General features: G+C 36.8%; 1 protein-coding gene across 8 annotated transcripts in view; it reads left to right on the top strand.

The window, feature by feature from the left end:
- The window catches only part of GLIS3 (GLIS family zinc finger 3), a 156,095-nt gene that overhangs the window by 97,795 nt on the left and 38,240 nt on the right, over positions 1–20,060 (top strand). For 6 of the 8 annotated variants that reach the window (XM_074532843.1, XM_074532842.1, XM_074532847.1 and 3 more), the window contains 2 exons: positions 12,257–12,418; positions 13,837–13,947. In XM_074532843.1, coding sequence (XP_074388944.1) covers positions 12,257–12,418; positions 13,837–13,947 — 273 coding nt within the window. Of the gene's footprint in view, positions 1–12,256; positions 13,555–13,836; positions 13,948–20,060 lie in introns of all 8 variants that reach the window. The other 2 variants (XR_012578122.1, XR_012578121.1) reach the window with 2 other exon arrangements.

The raw sequence follows: 20,060 nt of genomic DNA, 5'->3' as shown, positions 1-20,060 counted from the left end.
TTCAGACTGTGTTCTGTGTACGCAGCCTTGCTCTGAACCCCGAGTCCTGCCCCTGGTAACCAGACACATCTGTTGATTTAGATATAGCCCTGCCTCCTTCCAAACCAAGGTCTAAGCCAAATATTTGTGCTCCCAGATTCTGCATCACATTGTTATCTCAGTCATCAGGCTTAACTCCCTGGGGACAGTCTGAGTGAAGTGGCTGCATTTGTCCTGAGCACAGCCATGGTCCAGCCAGGCTTGTGGCCCTACCCTGGCCAGGTCTTGCCTGCAACACAGCCCCAAATACCTTCACAGTGTGATTTCTGCTGACTCCAAGTGTTTTCCTCTATTTGCTGTGAGGCATGTGTGCGGGAGGTTCTGGTGCATGTAAATTGACTTGTAGGTGGTGCAGGATGTACTCAACTTGTTGGACCCAAGGGATGAGCTTTGCTGGTATTAAATGGAATGTTACAAGCTAGTCTAGCCATTACATGAAATTCATGGTACTTCATTTCTATGGGTTTTTTTTTTTTTGGGGGGGGGGTGTTTGTTTGTTTGTTTTGTTTTGTTTTTCTTTTTTTGTGTTGAGAGGGAGGAGGAGCAGCAGCCTTGTTTTCTTTCCTGTTGTATGTACATACTGATTCTTTGCACTTGGGTACACTGCACCTAAAGGATGAAAATAACATCTAAGGGTATATATTTTCTTTTTTGGGCTGTTTTTACTGTCATGGGATCTCAGCAAAAATCTTTCTCAATTTGACAAGGCACAAACAGGCAAGAGGATTTAGCATCCTGGAAGGAAGATGGTGCCTATTTCTGCTATTGGCATTCCTTTAACTTATGTCTTTCCCATCAAATTATCTATTAAATCCTTTAATTTTAAATTCAAAACATAATATTTAGATTTTAGTAAATGCCAGTAAATGCTGCGAAGAAAGAGTAAACAGTAAGCAACATTTATATCTTGTCCAATCTTTAGTCTCTTCCATTGGTTTTCTTATCCCTTACTCACACCCATCAGTCAGTTCTGTTGGTTATTTCGAAAATTATTTTGCTTATGAAGCCACACCACACTGAAGAACTGCACTGCCAGTACATGAAGTCTTGTCACCATCTTCTCACAGTCATGGCTTGTTTGCTTCGCGTCCACATGGCCTTCTGTCTTGCCCTTTTGAATCTGGAGAGTTTGCTCACCAGGTGGGTTTCTGTAAGTTCTCCTAGCTCTCTTTCTAATGCACAGGCTTATAAAATGTGGGAGTATTGTCTGAATTGTCATGAATTTTGAGATTTAGTTGCAGATAGTCAAAAGCATATCTTCCACTGAACAAATTCAATGAAGCAAAAAAGCTTCTTTCTACCTTTGTTCTTATTACACTTCCCAGCAGGCAGAAGATTAAAGAATGCATACTCCAGATTCGAAAAGAATTTCTAATTTATGTTCTTTCTCAATAAAATACATGGCTTAATCCTTTCTTTAAAGCTTTATTTCTTTCTTTCTTGCCTTTTTTTTAACTAATTGAACAAACAGGCCCTAATTGAAAAAAAACTGAGAGTGTTAAGCAGTGAAGAGTAGAAAACAGTTACTGATCTGAAAAGTGCATTTTGAATGTTGCTGGAAATTTTTATGTGATTTACTTGTGGGGCAAGAAATAAACCTCCTTGACTGTTTCCTATTGTGATGGACCCCTGCTGATTAAAATGCAAGCACTTTTGCCTCGTTTTCCACAATTGTTTTTTCTGTGAGTGGTTTGTGTTTTGCCCTGAAAAGACAGCTGTGTAAGTAGCTCTGCTCAGAACAGGAGAAAGTGAGGATTTTAAATGTTGAATTGTATTATTGATTTCCCCTTTAGCAGGGGACAAAGAGGGAAGAAGAGGTAAGGCTACATTGCTAAACAGCTCAAATACATTTCACTCTCATCTTTTGGTTGTTTGGTTTAAATTACCTATTACATATAAGTGCAGAGGCAAGTTCTTGATATGATTTTTAGACTAATTCAGCAGAATACTGCTGTTAATGCCCTTAAAGGTGCTGCAGAGCAATTCAGCCAGCTACATTATGAGTTAAGGCTTTATAATTATCTTGGCTTATGACCTAAGGATTAAGAAACTACTTGTAATTCTACATTCCTTGCATATTCGGAATTCTCACTGACTTCAGTGAAAGTGGGGTATATTTAAGTAATGCAGAATTAGGGCTTGGTTATTATGACAGAACTGTTTGAGTATGGGCTGGCAGTAATGCAGCCGTGCTAAGGTTGATTAAGAATTCACCTTTGCCCCATTTTAATTTGCTTAAGCTTCTGCTGAATAGTAGATCTTGTGGAGTTTTCTGGTCCAGATTTTTTCAGTAGCCATAGATACTAATCTGGATACTTTTCAGTAAAACACCAATTAATCTGATCTAAAAGTAATGGAATTGTTTTAAAAAGTACTGGAATTCAGAAAATAAACATTAAAATGTGATTTTTCTTTACTTTCTAATTATTTAGCCTTGGGGTTCGAGGAGTGGCTTTTAGGTATTACAGAGCATATTTTGATTAAGTATGCTTCCAAGTGTTCCAGTGAGTGCATGACAACTGTAACCCCAAATTAGCCATTTCAAGAAAATGTTGAATATTTACTGATGTATATAGCCTTGAATGTATCTTCAGTGTGATTTACTTGCATACAAATAGTTAAAAGTATCACAAGGTAATATATTCTTGTTTGCTTCATATGTGCAATTATCAGGATTAAAACTTCTCTTAAATATCAGTGAGATGGCATTATCATGGTAGAGAGTAAGTATTAAGAAATAGAGGTAGAAGAAATAAGTATGCTTCATGTCTCTTTTCCTTAAGGATGGAAATTTGAAATTAGGAATATAGTTAGACGATAGCCAAGTAGTTCTTATAGCTATGTATACAAGTATACTAGATGGCCATAGCTATAAAGATTCACATGTTATATTTTAAGGGAAGAAAAACCGCTAAAAAGCAGTAAATAAGTAAAATTTTGAAATACTACCTATAAAGTTTTGGTCACCATGGCACATTTGTTATAAATCATAATTACTGGCAGAGCTTCTGCCACAGTAACAGAAACAGTCCTTTGTCCATTATGAACTGAGTGGACCATGAATACACCATGAACTGAATAGTTTGAACTTATTAATTCCATAAGAAACATTCTAGAAACACTATCTCTTTGCTGGAAAAGAGTTAAATAAATTTTGACATATGAAATCTGCAAAAAATTCTGTCCCCTGATGATGTTGTTATTGCATAATGGAGAATGTCAGACTTTTTGGTGTTTGAAATCAAACAATGTGCTTCCCATGTATCCTTATGAAAGAGCATAGTTTGAGAGAGGTGCTTCTCAAACCATTTCACACTAGCACAGTTTAATCCTGTTATTTTCACTATTAAGTATTCTACTTATATGTGTAAAAATTTTGTTTATGTTGGAGGTTACATATGATTGAGCCAATTTGGCAGATGAAAATAGTGCAGCATATATGTAAATATTGTAGTAAAAAGTAAGAGGATTGCCTTTTTAGTATATGGTTTTCTGCATTTTTTTAGTGAAACTTGAACTTCTGAATTCAAGTCCAGGTTTGGCCATGCAAATTTCCTTCTACTAATGATGCTTCTTCCTGTATACATTGTGCTTTTTGTCTCAGGCACGTCAAGCTGAACACTGCTTAATGTAAACAAGTAACACATTAAATTATGCCTCACGCTTTTGCTTTAACAAAACCACTTTAACCAGGCCCTTTATATTATATCTGTGTGAGTTTGCCAAAAGTGGAGCCAGTCAAGTTGCTTTTCTCCCAGCATAACAAAAGTACATCATTTCTTTGCACATGAAGTTTGCATTTGCAGAGATGTTCCACTGTATCCTGGTGTATTTTCTACTGTATCTTTGGCATGTTTGCATTTGAGTGCAAATGCTGCACTTGGGAACTATCAAATGGATCTCTTACTGCCCATTTTGCTCTTGACAGTGATCTAATGGTTTTTTTAATTAAAAAAAACCAAAAAACAACCCAAACTAAGGAAGTTAAGGTTTGACTATTTAAATAATAAAGTTTACCAAGAGACCCTGTGCCAGATAGCAGCTTGCCTTGTGTACATTTTCTGGGACTAAAAAGAACCTCATACCCTGATTTGTAGAACACCATGTTGAAAGTTTTACAGTATCAACTGTGAGCTATGCACCATAAGTGAGAATTTACTGAGAACTGTCCTGAAAAAAGTGGTAATTGGGTGTTAATATTTTCAAATAACTGTAAGAAAAAATACTTTGTTAGTGTCTGTAGAACAGCATGCATGTTTGTTTCAGTTTTTCAGTCCCAATATGAATGTTTATAAATAGGATAGGACAAGACAGAATGGAATGGAATACTCTTATTTCTATGATAGAAATAGATATTTGCATGATGTTATTATTTATAGAAAACAAAATTAATCATATATGATAATCTTGACATGGAGTATGGTGAGGAAGAATCCTCAAAACTGTTTATTTCCCATTTCAACTTCCTGGTTTCAGAGCTTCCTTGTTACTTATTCCTTTTTTCCCTAGTGTGATAGAGATCCGATTTTAGTCTTTTGTGAAATTCACAAAGAGCAAATTCTAAACCAACAGAATCTTCTCAGTGAGAATGTGATTTACACTACCTCATCTCCATATTTGAAAGCCTATAGTCTCAATTTATAGTGTATCTCTGACATGAAATCCTGTAGAGAACAGAACTACAGAAGTGAGAGGTAGCTACATACCTGAAAGGAAATAGCTGTTTTTTTAGTTGACAAAAGGTTGTTTAGTTCTTGCATGTCTATAAAAAGGAAAAATTATTCAAATGCATAGGACTTCTCTGGGGCTTAATGATAATAGTAGCTACCTTAGCAGTGAACAACTTTCAGTAGAGAAAGCTGCATGATTACAGATGATAGCTTCAGTTACTTGAGACTCAAAGACAGCCTTTTAGAAAAGCCAAAGAGGAAGAGAAGGAAAGGAGTAAAACCAGGGTGGGGGGGAAGAAAAAAGCAAGCACATTCTTCTAAAAGGAAGCAAAGAAAGAATTCCCAAAATGTTCATTTTTCCTCTAATAGTTTCTGTACCATATGGTTTTTGAATCAGTAGCAGCTGATGTATTCAGTAATAGTTCCTTTTGAAGAGACTTGTCATAATATTTACCCTCTCTACAGCAACAGAAATAGCTTCTGAGGCTGAAATGGCCGTGCTTACTAAGACTGATGAAAACAAGAGACATTACCATGGTGAATGAATCTCTTGACACCATTCTTTCAGGGATAAATTACATTCATTGCACTGTGTTTAATTTCAACAGAGATATTTGTATCCTTAGGCACAATGTTACCTAGAAAATAAGGTTACATTGTGCCACAGATCTCTAGATCATGAAAAGTATGAAGACTCCTGGAGATCTGATATGAAAAGGAAAAAAAGAACATGCTACATTTATCAAAAACACAAGAATAAACAAGCCATCTGTAAAGAAATAGTGTGGTAGGCAGGGACAGTTACTTACTCACATACCTCTTCTTCTTGCACTGCAATTTGATGCCATCCTTTGTCCACTGTCCTAACAGACCTGACATCAGAATGCCGATCTCCCTGGAAAGGAGATTAAAAGTAAATTTTATTGAGACACGCAAGTAATCTGTCTATATAAGAAATAGTCAAGTGTGTGCAGTGTGACCAAAAAAGTGAGAACTGTTCACAGGGAATGAAGAAACTAGCCTCTCATGTGCATCTGTCTGAAAAAGTAGCATGATTCAGTTTCCCAAGTGAACCAGTCTGTAGATTTTTGATCTGTACTGATATGTCCTCTTTTCCATTGATTTAATTGCCTGTATAGCAGCATGTGTCTCTTCTTAAAAATACCTAAAAAGATGGATGCATTGGAAAACAGAAGTCAGATTAGGATATAGTCTATTAGCCTTATTCAATCCCTCCACACACACAAAAAAGCATTATGTGCTGCTTAGTCAGAAGCTCTTAAAATGTGAGCCTTATACTTGTGTGCACTGACTAGTCCCATAAGTCTTACATCTGAATCTAATCATATGAACTTCATTCTACATCTATTGAGTGTAATAAGCCTTTTAACTTAAGATAGGAAGTACAACGAAGCTAAATAACAAATTACTTCAGATTTTGTCATGGTCTGTAATTATCTTTTGTTCGCATTTATATTTATGCATGCTGGATCATAAAATTTTAAGGAATCTACCAGAAAAACATGAAGTGAGGATATTGTGGTGAAGGGAACCTTATATTTTTTTAAAAGGAATGAAAAAGTGATGAATTACCTATGGACCAAATTGTCATGGAAAGACTGGGTAAAGAAATATCTTCTATAATCTGTGTAACACATATAAACATAATTTGTCATTATTTACTGGAACAATAAATTCCAAGATATCGAATAATTACATAAGTCTAACGATAAAAGCAAAAATAAACGACAGGCTTTGCATAGTTTTGAGGAAAATATATGACTTTATATAAGCTAGTGCATTCACCAAAGCATTCAGAGACTGCATTAATGTTCTAACACACCAGTGTATTCTGGTCAGATAGGCACTAAGGTGAAGTGCTGCTCTGAATGCTACATTTTCCCCCATTTAAACACTTCAAGGGTTAAAAGCACAATACTCACTTTGCTTTAGACTAACCTGGGCCTTTAAATCTCAGCTGTGGCTGCAGCCTCCTTGTCAGTGAGTGCCTGATGTCAGCAGTTTGAATGATGTCTGACACTAATTACGTGCCATTCACAAGATTGCTAGGCCGGAGAGTCTAGGGGTATAAAAAGCTATTTAAAAGCTTTTCACATGAGGTCTTACTCTCATTTTTTTGGAAACACTTCTTTTGCAGAGCAGCTCCCTGCTAATACCATTGAGGAAGGAAAATGGTTACAAGACTATTAATTAATGCTTGAAATGCATTGTTTTTGTTTGAAAGCCATATAAGGAACAGCTTTTACATCTGTTTTTGTGATAAATACAAAGCTGTGGAGAGATACCTTGTCCTTGTCATACCACCTGCCTTGGTGCTGACACAGAAGAACCTATATGGTCAGCATTTCAAAGCATTCAAAATTAAGTGGCAGATGGACATTGTTAAATAATTAATATGCCTTTTAGCTGCTAATGAATCTTAGATAATGCTGCATGGCTATTGAATAATTCAAAGATTTGTTTTGCGACCTTATGTATACACAACTCTAGATTTATTTTTTCCTAGACAGTTTTTAAGAATACCATTCCTTCCATTTGCACATACGCATTCATGTATGACAGCATTTCCTGAAATCTAGGAATGGCTTATATTTTTATTAAGATATCTCCCTTCAAAATTTAAGATTTAAAACTTCTGCTTGTCATGCTTATGGTCAGTTTATGAATATTACAAAAGTAAGCAAGTCAAACAACTTGTCAAGCCAATCTCAGACAGTGATTTGCTTGCAAACCAGGTAAGGATCAATACATTATATGAGTCAGTACAGTGTTCTGGGGTGGGTGTCCCTCTCTTCTTCCAAGTAACAAATGTTAGGATGAAAGAAAATAACTTCCAAGCTGTGCCAGGGAAGGATTCGATTGGATATTAGCAAATAATTGTTCACTGAAAAAGTTGTCAAGCGTTGGAAGAGATTGCTCAGGTCAGTGGCAGAGTCACCATCCCTGGAGATAATAAGACTTGTAGATGTGGTGCTTGGTGACGTGGTTTAGTCGTGGACTTGGCAATGCTGGTGTAATGGCTAGACTCGATCTGAAGGGTCTTTTCCAACCTAAAAAAATCCACAGTTCTATGATTTTAAGTTTTTTGTATTAAATTTCTTTGGAAGGGCATGTACTAGATGAAGAGTACTTCACTTGTTCTCAGAATAGTGGTCCTAAGTGGTTGAACAAAGTTTGTACTTTTAACAGGGACTAGTAGAGCTACAGACACCTTTTAAAATCAGTGAGGAATTTCTCCCCTCGGATATGTATCTTAGTTTCTGGGTGAACATTTTTCTTCTCATTTTGCATCATGAAAGGTTCCCCATGACTGAACAGGTTTATAAGCCAAATGAGCTGGTATTTCTCTGGGCATGCATTTGAACCACTTGGTTAATATGTCCTTTTAGGGTTAGGTTGATTTCCCCCAAGGCAGGTTGGCAGAGATTTGAAGAGTTCTTCACTGCTCCATCAAGCTTGTGCCATATCAAACTTTCTGAGGTCATTTGGATGTATCTCATGTGTTTCCCTATACCAGAGCCTTTTGAAGGGGCTCTCAGTCTCTTTTGCTTCTTGGCTGAGACATGTATTCAGTTTTGCTGAAGAAAAAATAAATTCTGTCCTTGAAGCATCTAGGTTTGTTACTGAGATTTTGTGTGGACAATAGCTAGCTCCTGTACACAGAAAGCCAGCTGCTGCAATTTAATGGTTATAGGCAGATTAATGCTTAGCAAAGTCAAATTTCAAAAAGGAAAACCATCCCTCTCCCAGTAAGCTTAGAGACAGACCAGATGAGGAAAATGTAATTAAATGTATTCATTGTAATATCCCATAAATATTTTCTCACACATGACAATGGAGAAGGGAAATGCTGATTCTTCACACTTCAAAAAATAAAAGATGATCCTTTGCCACAAGCAGTGATGCTTAGAAATATTTGCCAATCACTGTGTAACTGTTTCAGATGAAGAAAGATATTAAAAGCCAAAACTTGAGGAGAGTAACATTATATTGTATACTGGATTAAATATTTCTGTAAAATGAAGTACTGTTCAGGTGTCAGTATTTCTAAAAATATTTAATTTCCTTTCATTTTTTAGAGGTTTGGAATCAATTTTGAAGGAGGTCTGAGAATGCATTGTGTATAGGGAGAAAGCAAATACTTTTCATTTGTGTAAGAGAAGGTTAAATTACTTGATAACAGAAAATACCTCGAATAAAAAAAAGTTACTTTTTACATTGCTTATAATGTTAATACAGCAGAAGAATGACAAAAGAAAATACACTGCCTGGGTGCTGAAGCAAAACCTATTCAAATAGGAAAATGTGAATATATTTAATACCTGATATTATTAGATACTGGATTAAGAAGAAGCTATGTTGGCTGTGTTTCACTTTTATACGAAGGCTGCGTACTTTTCACAAATAGATCAGTTCTTCAATCCTTGCTATACTAGTGATCAACTGAGATAATCAGAACAGTTCCTTTTGCAGAGAAAACAAACTAATTTCTTTGTCACTTGGGCACTGTCAGCTACTGAAGTACTCACACAGGCATTACCATACTGTTCTATAGTTCAAGACTCTAAATGTACTACGTGAATTCCAGTAAGGCTTCAGAAATGCATGGTGCATCCAGCAGGGCTTTTTGTGTTGCACAGATTATTTTATATAACCTATGAAATTATATTGTCATTTTACAGGAGGGTTGCTTGATGTGCTGAACATCGTCTCTGTGTGAACAGGGATGAACAGTGCACTCTTGAGAACGTGAATGTTTTAAAGTCATAAAACTGTGGGTTTTTTCTGTTGATATGCTTTACCTTTCCCTTTAAATATATTGTTTCTTGCTTTTCATAATTTTCCTTATAAAAGGAGAAAGTAAACCTGAACATATTTTAAAAAGGGCTTTAGGAAGTACAGAGAGGAATTTTCCATATGAGCAACTTAATGGTTTCAATTTGCATGCAGCAGTAAAAAATAGAAGCTCAGTAACTGATTTCTGTATTGCAGGTTAGGAAAACATTGCACAATTAATTTCACGTAAGATTTGCAAAAATATCTGGTTTAATCAGGATATGTTTGGGACTGTTAAACAGATTCAGAATGCTAAGGTATGCCATATACTTAAGTGACTACAGCAGTTAATAACTTCGAAAACTATGAGTTCCATTTCAAAAACATTTATCAACTACATTACTTTTTTTCCCCCATAAGTGGTCCTGTCTTGTCTGCTACGCTTTCTCTGAAATATTTTTATCAGGATAGAGAGTATGTTCTGTGTTGTTGAGAAGAATATCTTTTCATTCCTTTTATCTTAAGTATCCAAGGCTTTAAGAAATTTGATTTATAGTAGGAACATCCATTAACTGTTGAGTAAGGATGGTTGTCTTAAATAATACAGGCTTGTAGATTGTTTAGCTAGAATGACCTTTCCAGCAATACACATCTATATATTGCCTGGTGAATATGCCAGACAGTAATTTAAGGCTGTGGGGGGAAGAGAGAGCTGTCCTTTCTTCCAATATATACTGAGCAATGCAAAAGTCTTCAGAAATAATAATTCTTAAATTTGTATGTTAAGATTCCCCAGTTCTGGTTACTTAAAAATTTCTGCCCATCTAAAATTAATGGTAAATTTACAGCCTTATAACCAACATGTAAATGTTTAAATTCATTTACATACTTGAAAATTCAAAGTTTAATAACCTGCAAAATAAACAAAACAGAATCATGCTTCTACAACTTGTTCATTGATCTAAGTTTTACCCCATAAAGTCATTGACTTCTTGAGATACTAAAATTATTCTCATGTACAGCATAGTTACAGGCATTAGAATATATGGTTGTTCTTTCATTATGTTAATTCAAAATAATAACTTGTCTGTATAAGGTAGGCTAATCAGTAGATTTCTTTCTCATTTTAACAGATGTGCTCTTGAATTATTTTGGTTCTTGAAGGTCATTTTTTGAAGGCTCAGAACTGAAAGAGTACAATTTTATTAGATGTTAGGAAGAGATTTACTGTGAGACACTGGCACGGGTTGCCCAGAGAAGTTGTCTGAGCCCTGGAAGCATTCAAGCCAAGGCTGGATGGAGCATTGAGCAGCCTGTTCTAACAGGGGTGCCTATCCTGGCAGGGAAGTTGGAACTAAATGATCTTTAGGATCCTTTCCAACCCAAACCATTCTATAATTGCGTCACTTTTGTGATTAATTTCTTATATCCGTTTTTTAGCTCTCATGTTTTTATGCCATCTCCACTCTTTACTTTTTCCTAGGAAAAAAGTGATATTTTTATCAAGGCAATTTTAAGATATATTGGTGTGTTTTTGTTTTTTTTTTATCCTGTAATGTTTTCTAAAAACATATCCTTAAATGTAAAAATATTTTTCCTGTTGCAACAATGTTCTGTATGCATGCTAAAGCTCTGTAAACATAAAGGTGACATTATTTAAAAGCATAAATTAATGTTCAGTGATCAAAACTGGATAATCTGAAAAGCACTGGTTTGTTTTGGATAAAGGGATGGAATATAAAGAAAAAGTTTCATGGGTTGAGACATTTTCTGAGTTGCATGTGTAGGAAGGATAAATTGCAATTATGGTGTAGCAGGTGTATCCTCTGTATCAAGCTTTAATTTCTTAAGCCTAATTTTAATAGTGCTGGTTTATAGGTAATGTGTTCTACTTTATTCTTTGAACTTGTAATGCTTTTTTGCAGTAATCCAAAAGATGTCCTTAAAATTAAGTGATCCAAATTTTTTTTCCTCTTTTTTTGAAGATGTTAGAGATTTGTGATAAAGGCATGCTAATTATCACCAGAATTATGTCAGTTTTCCTACTTGTGCTTTTGTAAACACACATGCACTCCATAATTTATTATAAAATTCAGTTGTGTCATTCTGACACCAGTGAAAAGTGGCCTGTTTCTTTTTAAGTGAAGAAAATTAATAGGTAGTGAAATGATAGAAATTTTTGTTTTAGCTTTAGAAACATCTCTGCTATAGGATTATTATTTTTGCAAGCATGCAAGAACCTCAAACTAGCAGTTTGTTATGCATCAGAAGCTTTAAATGTTGCATAGTGAGATATGCAACAACTGAAACTAATGAGATTAATTGATCTTGACTGATAGAATTTCAGAAAGCCTATACTTCTGATATTCATTAATGTTTAGGTCTAATTGAAATCAAGTGTCTATAAAAATGCTGGTGTCAAATAGAACAGGTGTTTAAGTTTCCCTTGGGTTACAGTATACCATGAGAACGTGATAGATGAAAAGCTTGTTTTCTATTCATATAGATTTCTCCACAGATGCATTACTTGATTAGGTATAGAAGTACTATGCCCCATGGTTATTGGTTCCCCACAGGAATTACATCCTATGGCATACTCTCCTAATTCAGCCACATCCAAGGAGAATAGCAGGAAGCCGAGCCCTGCAGAGCTACCCAGCCGTAGCTAGGTCTCTTCTTTCTGTTCAGTGTTTGCTGTTGCAGTTTACTGTGTGTGCTTTCCTTTCAAATAATTTCTTTCTCTTTTCTAGTTTGAGGGCTGCAAGAAAGCCTTTTCCAGACTAGAAAATCTCAAGATTCACTTAAGGAGCCATACGGGTGAGAAGCCGTACCTTTGCCAGCATCCTGGCTGCCAGAAGGCGTTCAGCAACTCCAGCGACCGTGCCAAGCACCAGAGGACACACTTGGACACTGTAAGGACACAGAAGCCCCACTGCAGCCCTCTGAGCCGTAGAGCATCTGCTCCTTCCCTCCAGCCTGGGGGCAGCAGGTGGCCCATAACCTTAGAGGCAGGAGGGTGGACAGTCTGGTGGGGCTGTTGGAGGTGCCTCAGAGGTGACCCAGCCATCTAAGCATGCAAGAAGATGGAACCCAGGCTGGTTGATAAAAAGACCACGGGTTCCATGGTCTTTGCTGCAGGTAGAAGCAGTAGCTTTCTCCCACTTAGCTGATCTTTAGGGAAACTGAAGCCATCTGCAATATAAGGTGCTTTTCTGTGGTGAAAAGTTAAGGGTGGGGCATGTACCAGAAAGTCAAGAGAGATAGAATTATTTCGTAAATTTAAAAGTTTTTGTGCCAACAGATTGTCCCTTGTAAATTTGAGTGACGGCAGAGATTTGTTTTAAAACCTCTGTTTCAGAAAAGAAATTTTGTGTTTTCTCAGAGACAGTTTCCAAAGGTCTGAAGTCCAGAAATACGATTAAAACAATGCTATTTGAGTTAAATGGTTGTTTAAAAAAGTAAATTATCCATTTTGAATAGTCAAAACTATGGCTGGCAAGTTAATATTTTGTACTAGGTGTTTTCAGAAATTCTTTATAGAACAGAAGTGAATTCATTGCAGAACAGCTACTTCCAGGAAACAGTTGGGCCTAATGTTCATTTAATACTTAGTATTGTGAACCTACAAGTCTTCAGGCAAGACAGACAGCTTAGAACAGGCAATATGAGATATTTATATGAGTTAGATTTATTGGGCATTCTTTTAAGAAAACTATAAAGATATTACAGGGAATTTTATAGGTATTTTTCTAAAATGAAGTATTATTAGAAAATGCGAGCTGAAGGAGTTGGCCAGTACTTCATATTAAAATGGGGGTTTTTTTGTGTAATACTTTTGAAACTTCAGTATTCAGTGCTTGCTTGGGGTTTTGCTTGCCTTCTTTGTAATATAGAAAAACTAACACTTTTTCTTGTTCTCTTTTTCTGAAGCGGATCCTTCTATAATCCTAAACAGTCTTTCCGGGCCTTTACTGCGGTTTCTTTACCTGATTCACTAAAGACTGTAATTTCTGATTAAGTCAAAGATTGCTCTGAGGGTGGAAAAATTGTAAGTATATCTAGCAATATTCATTGTACTACTAAGAAAAGAAAGGTAATCATGAAAGGTGCTGTAATGAAAACTTTCCTTTTGTTTGTCTTCCTTTAAAGCTTTACTTCATCTTTTCCTTTTCTAACAGATTGTGAGGCTTTCTGCATGTTATAATGTACAATGTTTTTGTTCTGTAGTACTGTGGTTTGTAGCATCCCAAGGCTCAAAAAGTATTCTCTTGAGTTAAAATAATCTGTGATATAGCAGTATCTTTATCATTTTTTCCTTTTTTTTATTTAGAAACCTTATGCATGTGAGATTCCAGGATGTACTAAGCGATACACAGATCCAAGTTCCCTCAGAAAACATGTGAAAGCCCATTCTTCCAAAGATCAACAAGTCAGGAAAAAGGTGATTTTTCTGCTGTCTTGACCAGTGTAAAGTTTATGTGAAGAAATCAGTTATAATATTAGATGTTTCAATGCATCTTCAAGTACTTGGGTTGATCTCAGGCTTTAAATGATAAAAAAGAGCAAATAGATTGATGTGGTTTGTATGTAGATAATTTCATCTCTGACTTAATGGTTTAATGCTTTATGTTTTCTGCTATAGTTGTTAATCACTCAACTAACACAACAAGGCAAGTAAAAACAATTTTTGCAAACAATAATTCTTGGTTTCAAGTTCTGCCACTTGGTAAATACACAGTATTACAAAATACTGGTCAGTCTCAGATGGAAGGATGGATTTTGAGGGCAGTATGTGGGACTAAGCTCTAAATTGTATTTCATTATTCCAGATATTTCCAATACTACCAAGATACTTCACAATGCTGATTCCCTGTGGATGTCAAGTCCATGAGTCATCAACTGTTTATGTGTTTAAGTGCATTTCTAAAGAGCTGAGTTGCTACCTAAGGAATTATTTTTGAGCATTTTCATCATACCTCCTATTAATCTCTGGTATAATGTTTACAAGGTACAACGTAGGTAGTTACTGGATCTTTGTAAAGTTATAATTACTAACTAACATTATGCTTTGGCATTTGAAATATTTCCTGACAGTAATAATTATGAAAAATAAGAACAACCAACCTTTTAATGAAGAATTATTTATTTGTGGATTTAATTAAAAGTGGAAATTGGCTTATGCCAAAAAAGTAATTATGAAAATGTGAATTCATCAAAAGCGACCATAAAAATAACCATAAAAATTCCATGGTGATAAGGGCGCAGTGGACTAATACTTCAAGCCATAGGGATCTTTTCTGTTGAAAAGAATGAAACCCTTTGCTGTCACACCCTGTTAGTCATGGATTCCTTTAATATATCGTGCCTGACTGGTTTTAATCCTCTCTTTAACCTCCCCCTGCATACCAAGTGACAGGATTGTGTCATCTTAAGTTGCTGACTCTCCAAGACAGTACCTGTAAATGTATCTTTGATGTTGCCTAGATTTTAAATAGCAGCATGAAGTATATTTGTAAGAGTGGGATCTTATGTGCTGTGCAGATGTTTACACTGAGTCTTCACCCCGGATTCTGTAGATGTTTCTTCAAAGATTTGACTCTTTCCTTGGCTCTCTAAGATGGGATTATGCAATGGGATATAGGTAAATTTCCATCCCTGAATTATTTTAAGCAACTTCTGTTGATGTGTGTCTATGACTTACCATACAAGGCAAAATTCTTTTTCTGGAAATCTGTAATGCAGCCACTGTTCCCCTTCACTTCCCAACCGTTAGCTATCCACTAAATATATTTAACTGGGAATCTCACCAGGTAATGGCATGAAATCCAATATACCACGAAGATCCCAGCACAAATGGATTTATTAAAAGTAATTTATTGGGTAGTACAATAAAATTTCATTTACTCTTCAAAGGAAAGCAGAGCCATGTGAGAGTAAAGATAGTCATGTCCGCTTTAATCTTCTTTGTGTATTTTAAAAAATTATTCATAAAAATTAGGGCAAACATCTACACAAATACCATGCAAATATCTGGGAATAGATGCTGAAAATGTTTAGTAAAACATTTTAGGTATAATCTCTATGCATCATAATATTCTGTCATTTTAAAATATTTTGGTGGGGTAAAAAGCAGTGTTTGCTATAATATTTTTGAAAGGAAAAATTGCTGACTCTGCCAGGATTTCATCTTTTCATTGGGAAGATAGATGAGATTTCATCTAAGGCAGGAAGTCACTGAAAGAAAGCTAGACAGTTCCCAAAATGAGAGATTAAAGTGATGCTGAGAGGAATGTTAATGTACAACATGCCCCTCAACCACAATTACTTTTGAAATGTGTTCTCTTTTTAATCTTGTTCTCATTTCAGCTTTGAAAGGACAACAATTTACAAGACTTTTTTGTAAGCTGGCTAGACAAGTAAGCCTATTTTCAGTGGCTATACCTTTTTGATTTCAGTAAAGCACAAATGTCTTTCACCTTTGAACTGAAAATGAAGAATCCATAGCTCTTTTAGTTTGTAAGTCTTTTTATTGAAGGTAATGAAAATGAAGTTATGGAACATTGTGATACCACAGCAGCTGGATAGAAGCTTCCTAACGTGGTTTCGAGTATTAGAGAGCAGGCATCCTTTACTGCAGTTGCTGGACACTTGGAGGATCCTGTCTCCAACTGAATGCCTGAGTGTCGGGTAAACAGGGTGTTTATCATACAGAAATGATCACATATTCATTAGCTTTCCCCCCTTACTGGATGTATATGTTTTACTTTATTTTACATAGTCTCATCTCTTATCAGAAGTCCTCATAGGTTCCTTGGGGTCTGTCTTCAATTCCCATGTCCTCTTGGACATGAGACATGGGTTGTTCCTCAGCCCCCATTTTTGACTTAGTGCAATATAATTTTTTGCATAACTTCAGCTTTGTTAGCCTTGCAGAGCTGAGCTGGCATCCTGCTTGTGTTTTGCTTGGTTTCTATTTGTGAAGTTGCATCCTTTATCTATTTCTCCAAGGCTGTGTTTTCTGTTCCTCTGTCCTTGATAAGAGTAAAATGTTATTCTGTTCTACGCAAATCATTAGAATAATTTTACTCATTATCTTGTCCATATTGTATCATTAACAAAATCCAGATCCCATGCTGCTGAATCACAAAAGCACAGGTTGGAGGGGGTCACAGTGGTCATCTGGTCCAGCCTCCCTGCTCTGCCATCCCAGAGCACATTGCACAGGACTGTGTGAGACAGTTCTCGAATATCCCCAACGAGGGAGACTCCTTGGCTTCTCTGGGCAATCTGTCCCCGGGCTCAGTCACACTCACAGTGAAGAGGTTCTTCCTGGTGTTCCTGGTGTGGTGTTTCCTGTGCATCAGTTTCTGCCTGTTGCCTCTTGTCCTGTCGTGTGGCACTGGTGAGAAAAGCCTCGGACACCCTCCCCTCAGAGGCACACAGGTGTTGAAGAGATCCGCTCTCAGTCATCTCAAGGTGAACAGCCCCATCTCCCTCAGCCTTCTTTGTAAGAGACACCCAGGGGTTTGCAGCCTGTATAGAAGGTCAGTACCACTGTTAGGGTCTTCACAAAGATCTATTTGTTGTGTAAGATAGCGCTCAGCCTTGTACAAGTATGGGATCGTTGTCTTTTCCATTCAAGTATTCCAGGAAAAGTGATTTGCTACTTCTGTAGCAGTCATGCTGAAGAAATCTGTGTTTGTAAATCTAGTGAAAATATTTAATTCACTTTCAAATACTGAAGTGCAATTCCCACTGGGAATGGAATGGAATGGAATGGAATGGAATGGAATGGAATGGAATGGAATGGAATGGAATGGAATAGACTCTCCACTGGCTTTGTAGATCTTGTCATGAATATTTGCAATGTCCATTGCCTTTCTTAAAGGTTTTCTCTTTTTTAAAAGTGCATTTTCAAACAAATAAGAGATAATTTAAAAAAGGACAAAAAGTTCTGAATTTGTGCAGCTGTTAGGCAGAGATAAGATAAATTTAGTAACATTGACCTTCTCAAGTGAACAATGCAGTGGCTATGCTTTTGGATAGTTTTATCTATACCAGTGAATAACTGTTGTCACATATAACAGTACTTAAAGACTATCTTCCTGCCAAAAATAAACCCTGAAACTGACAGATTTAAAAGATTGTTTCTTTGAAATTAAAAGAAGGTGAAATAATTAAAGTTACAACTAGTTAGCTCCATCTTTGTGAAAAAAGGAAGAGAGAATTTGAATAGTTGACATAAACAAGACCAGCTAAAGGGAATGCAAAAGTCTTAGTCTGAACTTTGAATTGAAGGATTATTTATACCAAATAATTTCCATATTCAGCTGACCAGCTTGTGATTTCTTGGCAGTTCTAAGTGACCAGATCATGTCTTGGTGCTTTTATTTAAATTATTTATGAGTCAGATATATTACTTAGACAAGCTTTGAACCCTTTGAATGCTTACCTGACAACTGTCCCTAAAAGTTGTCTGTCCTGTAAACCTGCACCATCTTAGATCATTTAAATGGGTCTGGAGAAACCCACACAAGGATTCAACTGACCAGACAGGTTAACACCTCAGCAGAAACTCAGTGATGCTCCTACGTCACTACTTAGTTTCAGCCTAACACAGGAATTATGTTTATTTTTCTGGGACAAAAATTTTTGTACTCTCTCAGCCAGAAATAAAATATCGTAGAGGCATAGCTTCAGGAAAGACAGTCCAAAGGATATTTCTGAAAATAATCCAGACATGATCAAGATTTTTACAAATTGTAGTTTACATGGTACATGTACCAAGTCACTAAGGAATGGAGGAAGTGGTGAGACTGAAGGAGAAAAGAGCTATGTGCAGGGCTTTTAGATTGATTTATTTCTTCCTGGTAATCTTTCTTTTTCTCACACATTGGTCAGTAAATGTAAAATGATGTCTGAACAGACACTCTTGAGAAGTTAGCAAAGCATTATCCCAATCACAAACCAAGATGGATGCTACCATCATTTGTTCCTATGATATCTGACTGGAAGGAAGTTTTTTCAGGTGTTATTTTGCTGTGCAGGAATAAAGCACAGAAGGCAATCAGAATTTCTCTAATCCTGGTGCTATTTATGCATGATTTCTTCCCAGCTGCATTTATTGCACTTCCAAGATTGATGGGCTAGCAATGGTAGGAAGTTTTCGGAATACTATTCCTGATTACAGTAAGAAAAATGGTGATAGACTCTCCTCTCCTCTCCTCTCCTCTCCTCTCCTCTCCTCTCCTCTCCTCTCCTCTCCTCTCCTCTCCTCTCCTCTCCTCTCCTCTCCTCTCCTCTCCTCTCCTCTCCTCTCCTCTCCTCTCCTCTCCTCTCCTCTCCTCTCCTCTCCTCTCCTCTCCTCTCCTCTCCTCTCCTCTCCTCTCCTCTCCTCTCCTCTCCTCTCCTCTCCTCTCCTCTCCTCTCCTCTCCTCTCCTCTCCTCTCCTCTCCTCTCCTCTCCTCTCCTCTCCTCTCCTCTCCTCTCCTCTCCTCTCCTCTCCTCTCCTCTCCTCTCCTCTCCTCTCCTCTCCTCTCCTCTCCTCTCCTCTCCTCTCCTCTCCCTGTCTTTGTAGGAGAGGTGCTCCTATCCTCTGATGAAATTTGTGGCTTCCTCTGGACTCAGTCTAATAGCTTTACCTGCTTCCTGTGCTGTGCCCCCAGAGCTGATGCAGCCCTGCAGGTGGGCTCTCAGCAGAGCAGAGCAGAGGGGCAGAATCCCCTCCCTGCCCTGCTGCCCACCCTGCTCTGGATGCAGCCCAGGACGTGCGTGGCTCTCTGGGCTGTGACCACACAATGGGAGACCATGTTGAGTTTTTTGTCAATCGTCACTACCAAGTCCTTTTCCACAGGGCTGCTCTCAAACACTTCTCAGCCCAACCTGTAGTATGGTATATAAACCTGTCCACCTTAAAATGAAAACAAGAAATCAGAAAAAACCCCAATTGTTTTAAGACGTGATTTTCTCCTATTGAACAATATTTCTCTGGAACTAAGACATAGAGGTGTTTTCAAAAGGTTAACACGGGAATTTCTATTAGGTTTTGAGAGAATTTCTGGCTTTCTATTATGGGTTATGTCAGCAATTATATTATTCAAAATAATGCAGAAGTCTTTGCCTCTTACAGAGCTGCCTACTCATGATAGCCTATTTTTTAATTCTTTTACAATACAGTAGAAACAGGGTTTTTATTGTGAATACATGGGTTTTTATTGTGAATACATATTGATTTTACCACACAAGTGATGGAGCTACCAGTTTGCTTAAAGATTATGGAAGAAACCAAAATTTTATATTAGCCTTTAGATTTTGTGAATTACACAAGAAGAAAACAGTGTCTGGGGATTTTTTTTTTTAGCTAGTATATTTTGTTTGTTAATTTAATGACAGCTTTCCAGCTTTTTCTTTCCTTTCTGTCTCAGTATTTGAACTAAGCTTTTTTGCAACTCAAGAAACGTGGTGCTCATTGTGTTTCTTACATGAATGAAATTATTTTTTGAGATAAACTCTGAATGTTTAATTGATGAGGAATGTGGGAGCCAGGGAGGGTTA

The sequence above is a fragment of the Zonotrichia albicollis genome, chromosome Z (assembly GCF_047830755.1).
Source record: "Zonotrichia albicollis isolate bZonAlb1 chromosome Z, bZonAlb1.hap1, whole genome shotgun sequence".
Lineage (NCBI taxonomy): Eukaryota > Metazoa > Chordata > Aves > Passeriformes > Passerellidae > Zonotrichia > Zonotrichia albicollis.
Note: the sequence above shows the minus strand (reverse complement) of the source record. Positions and strands in the feature narration are given on the sequence as shown.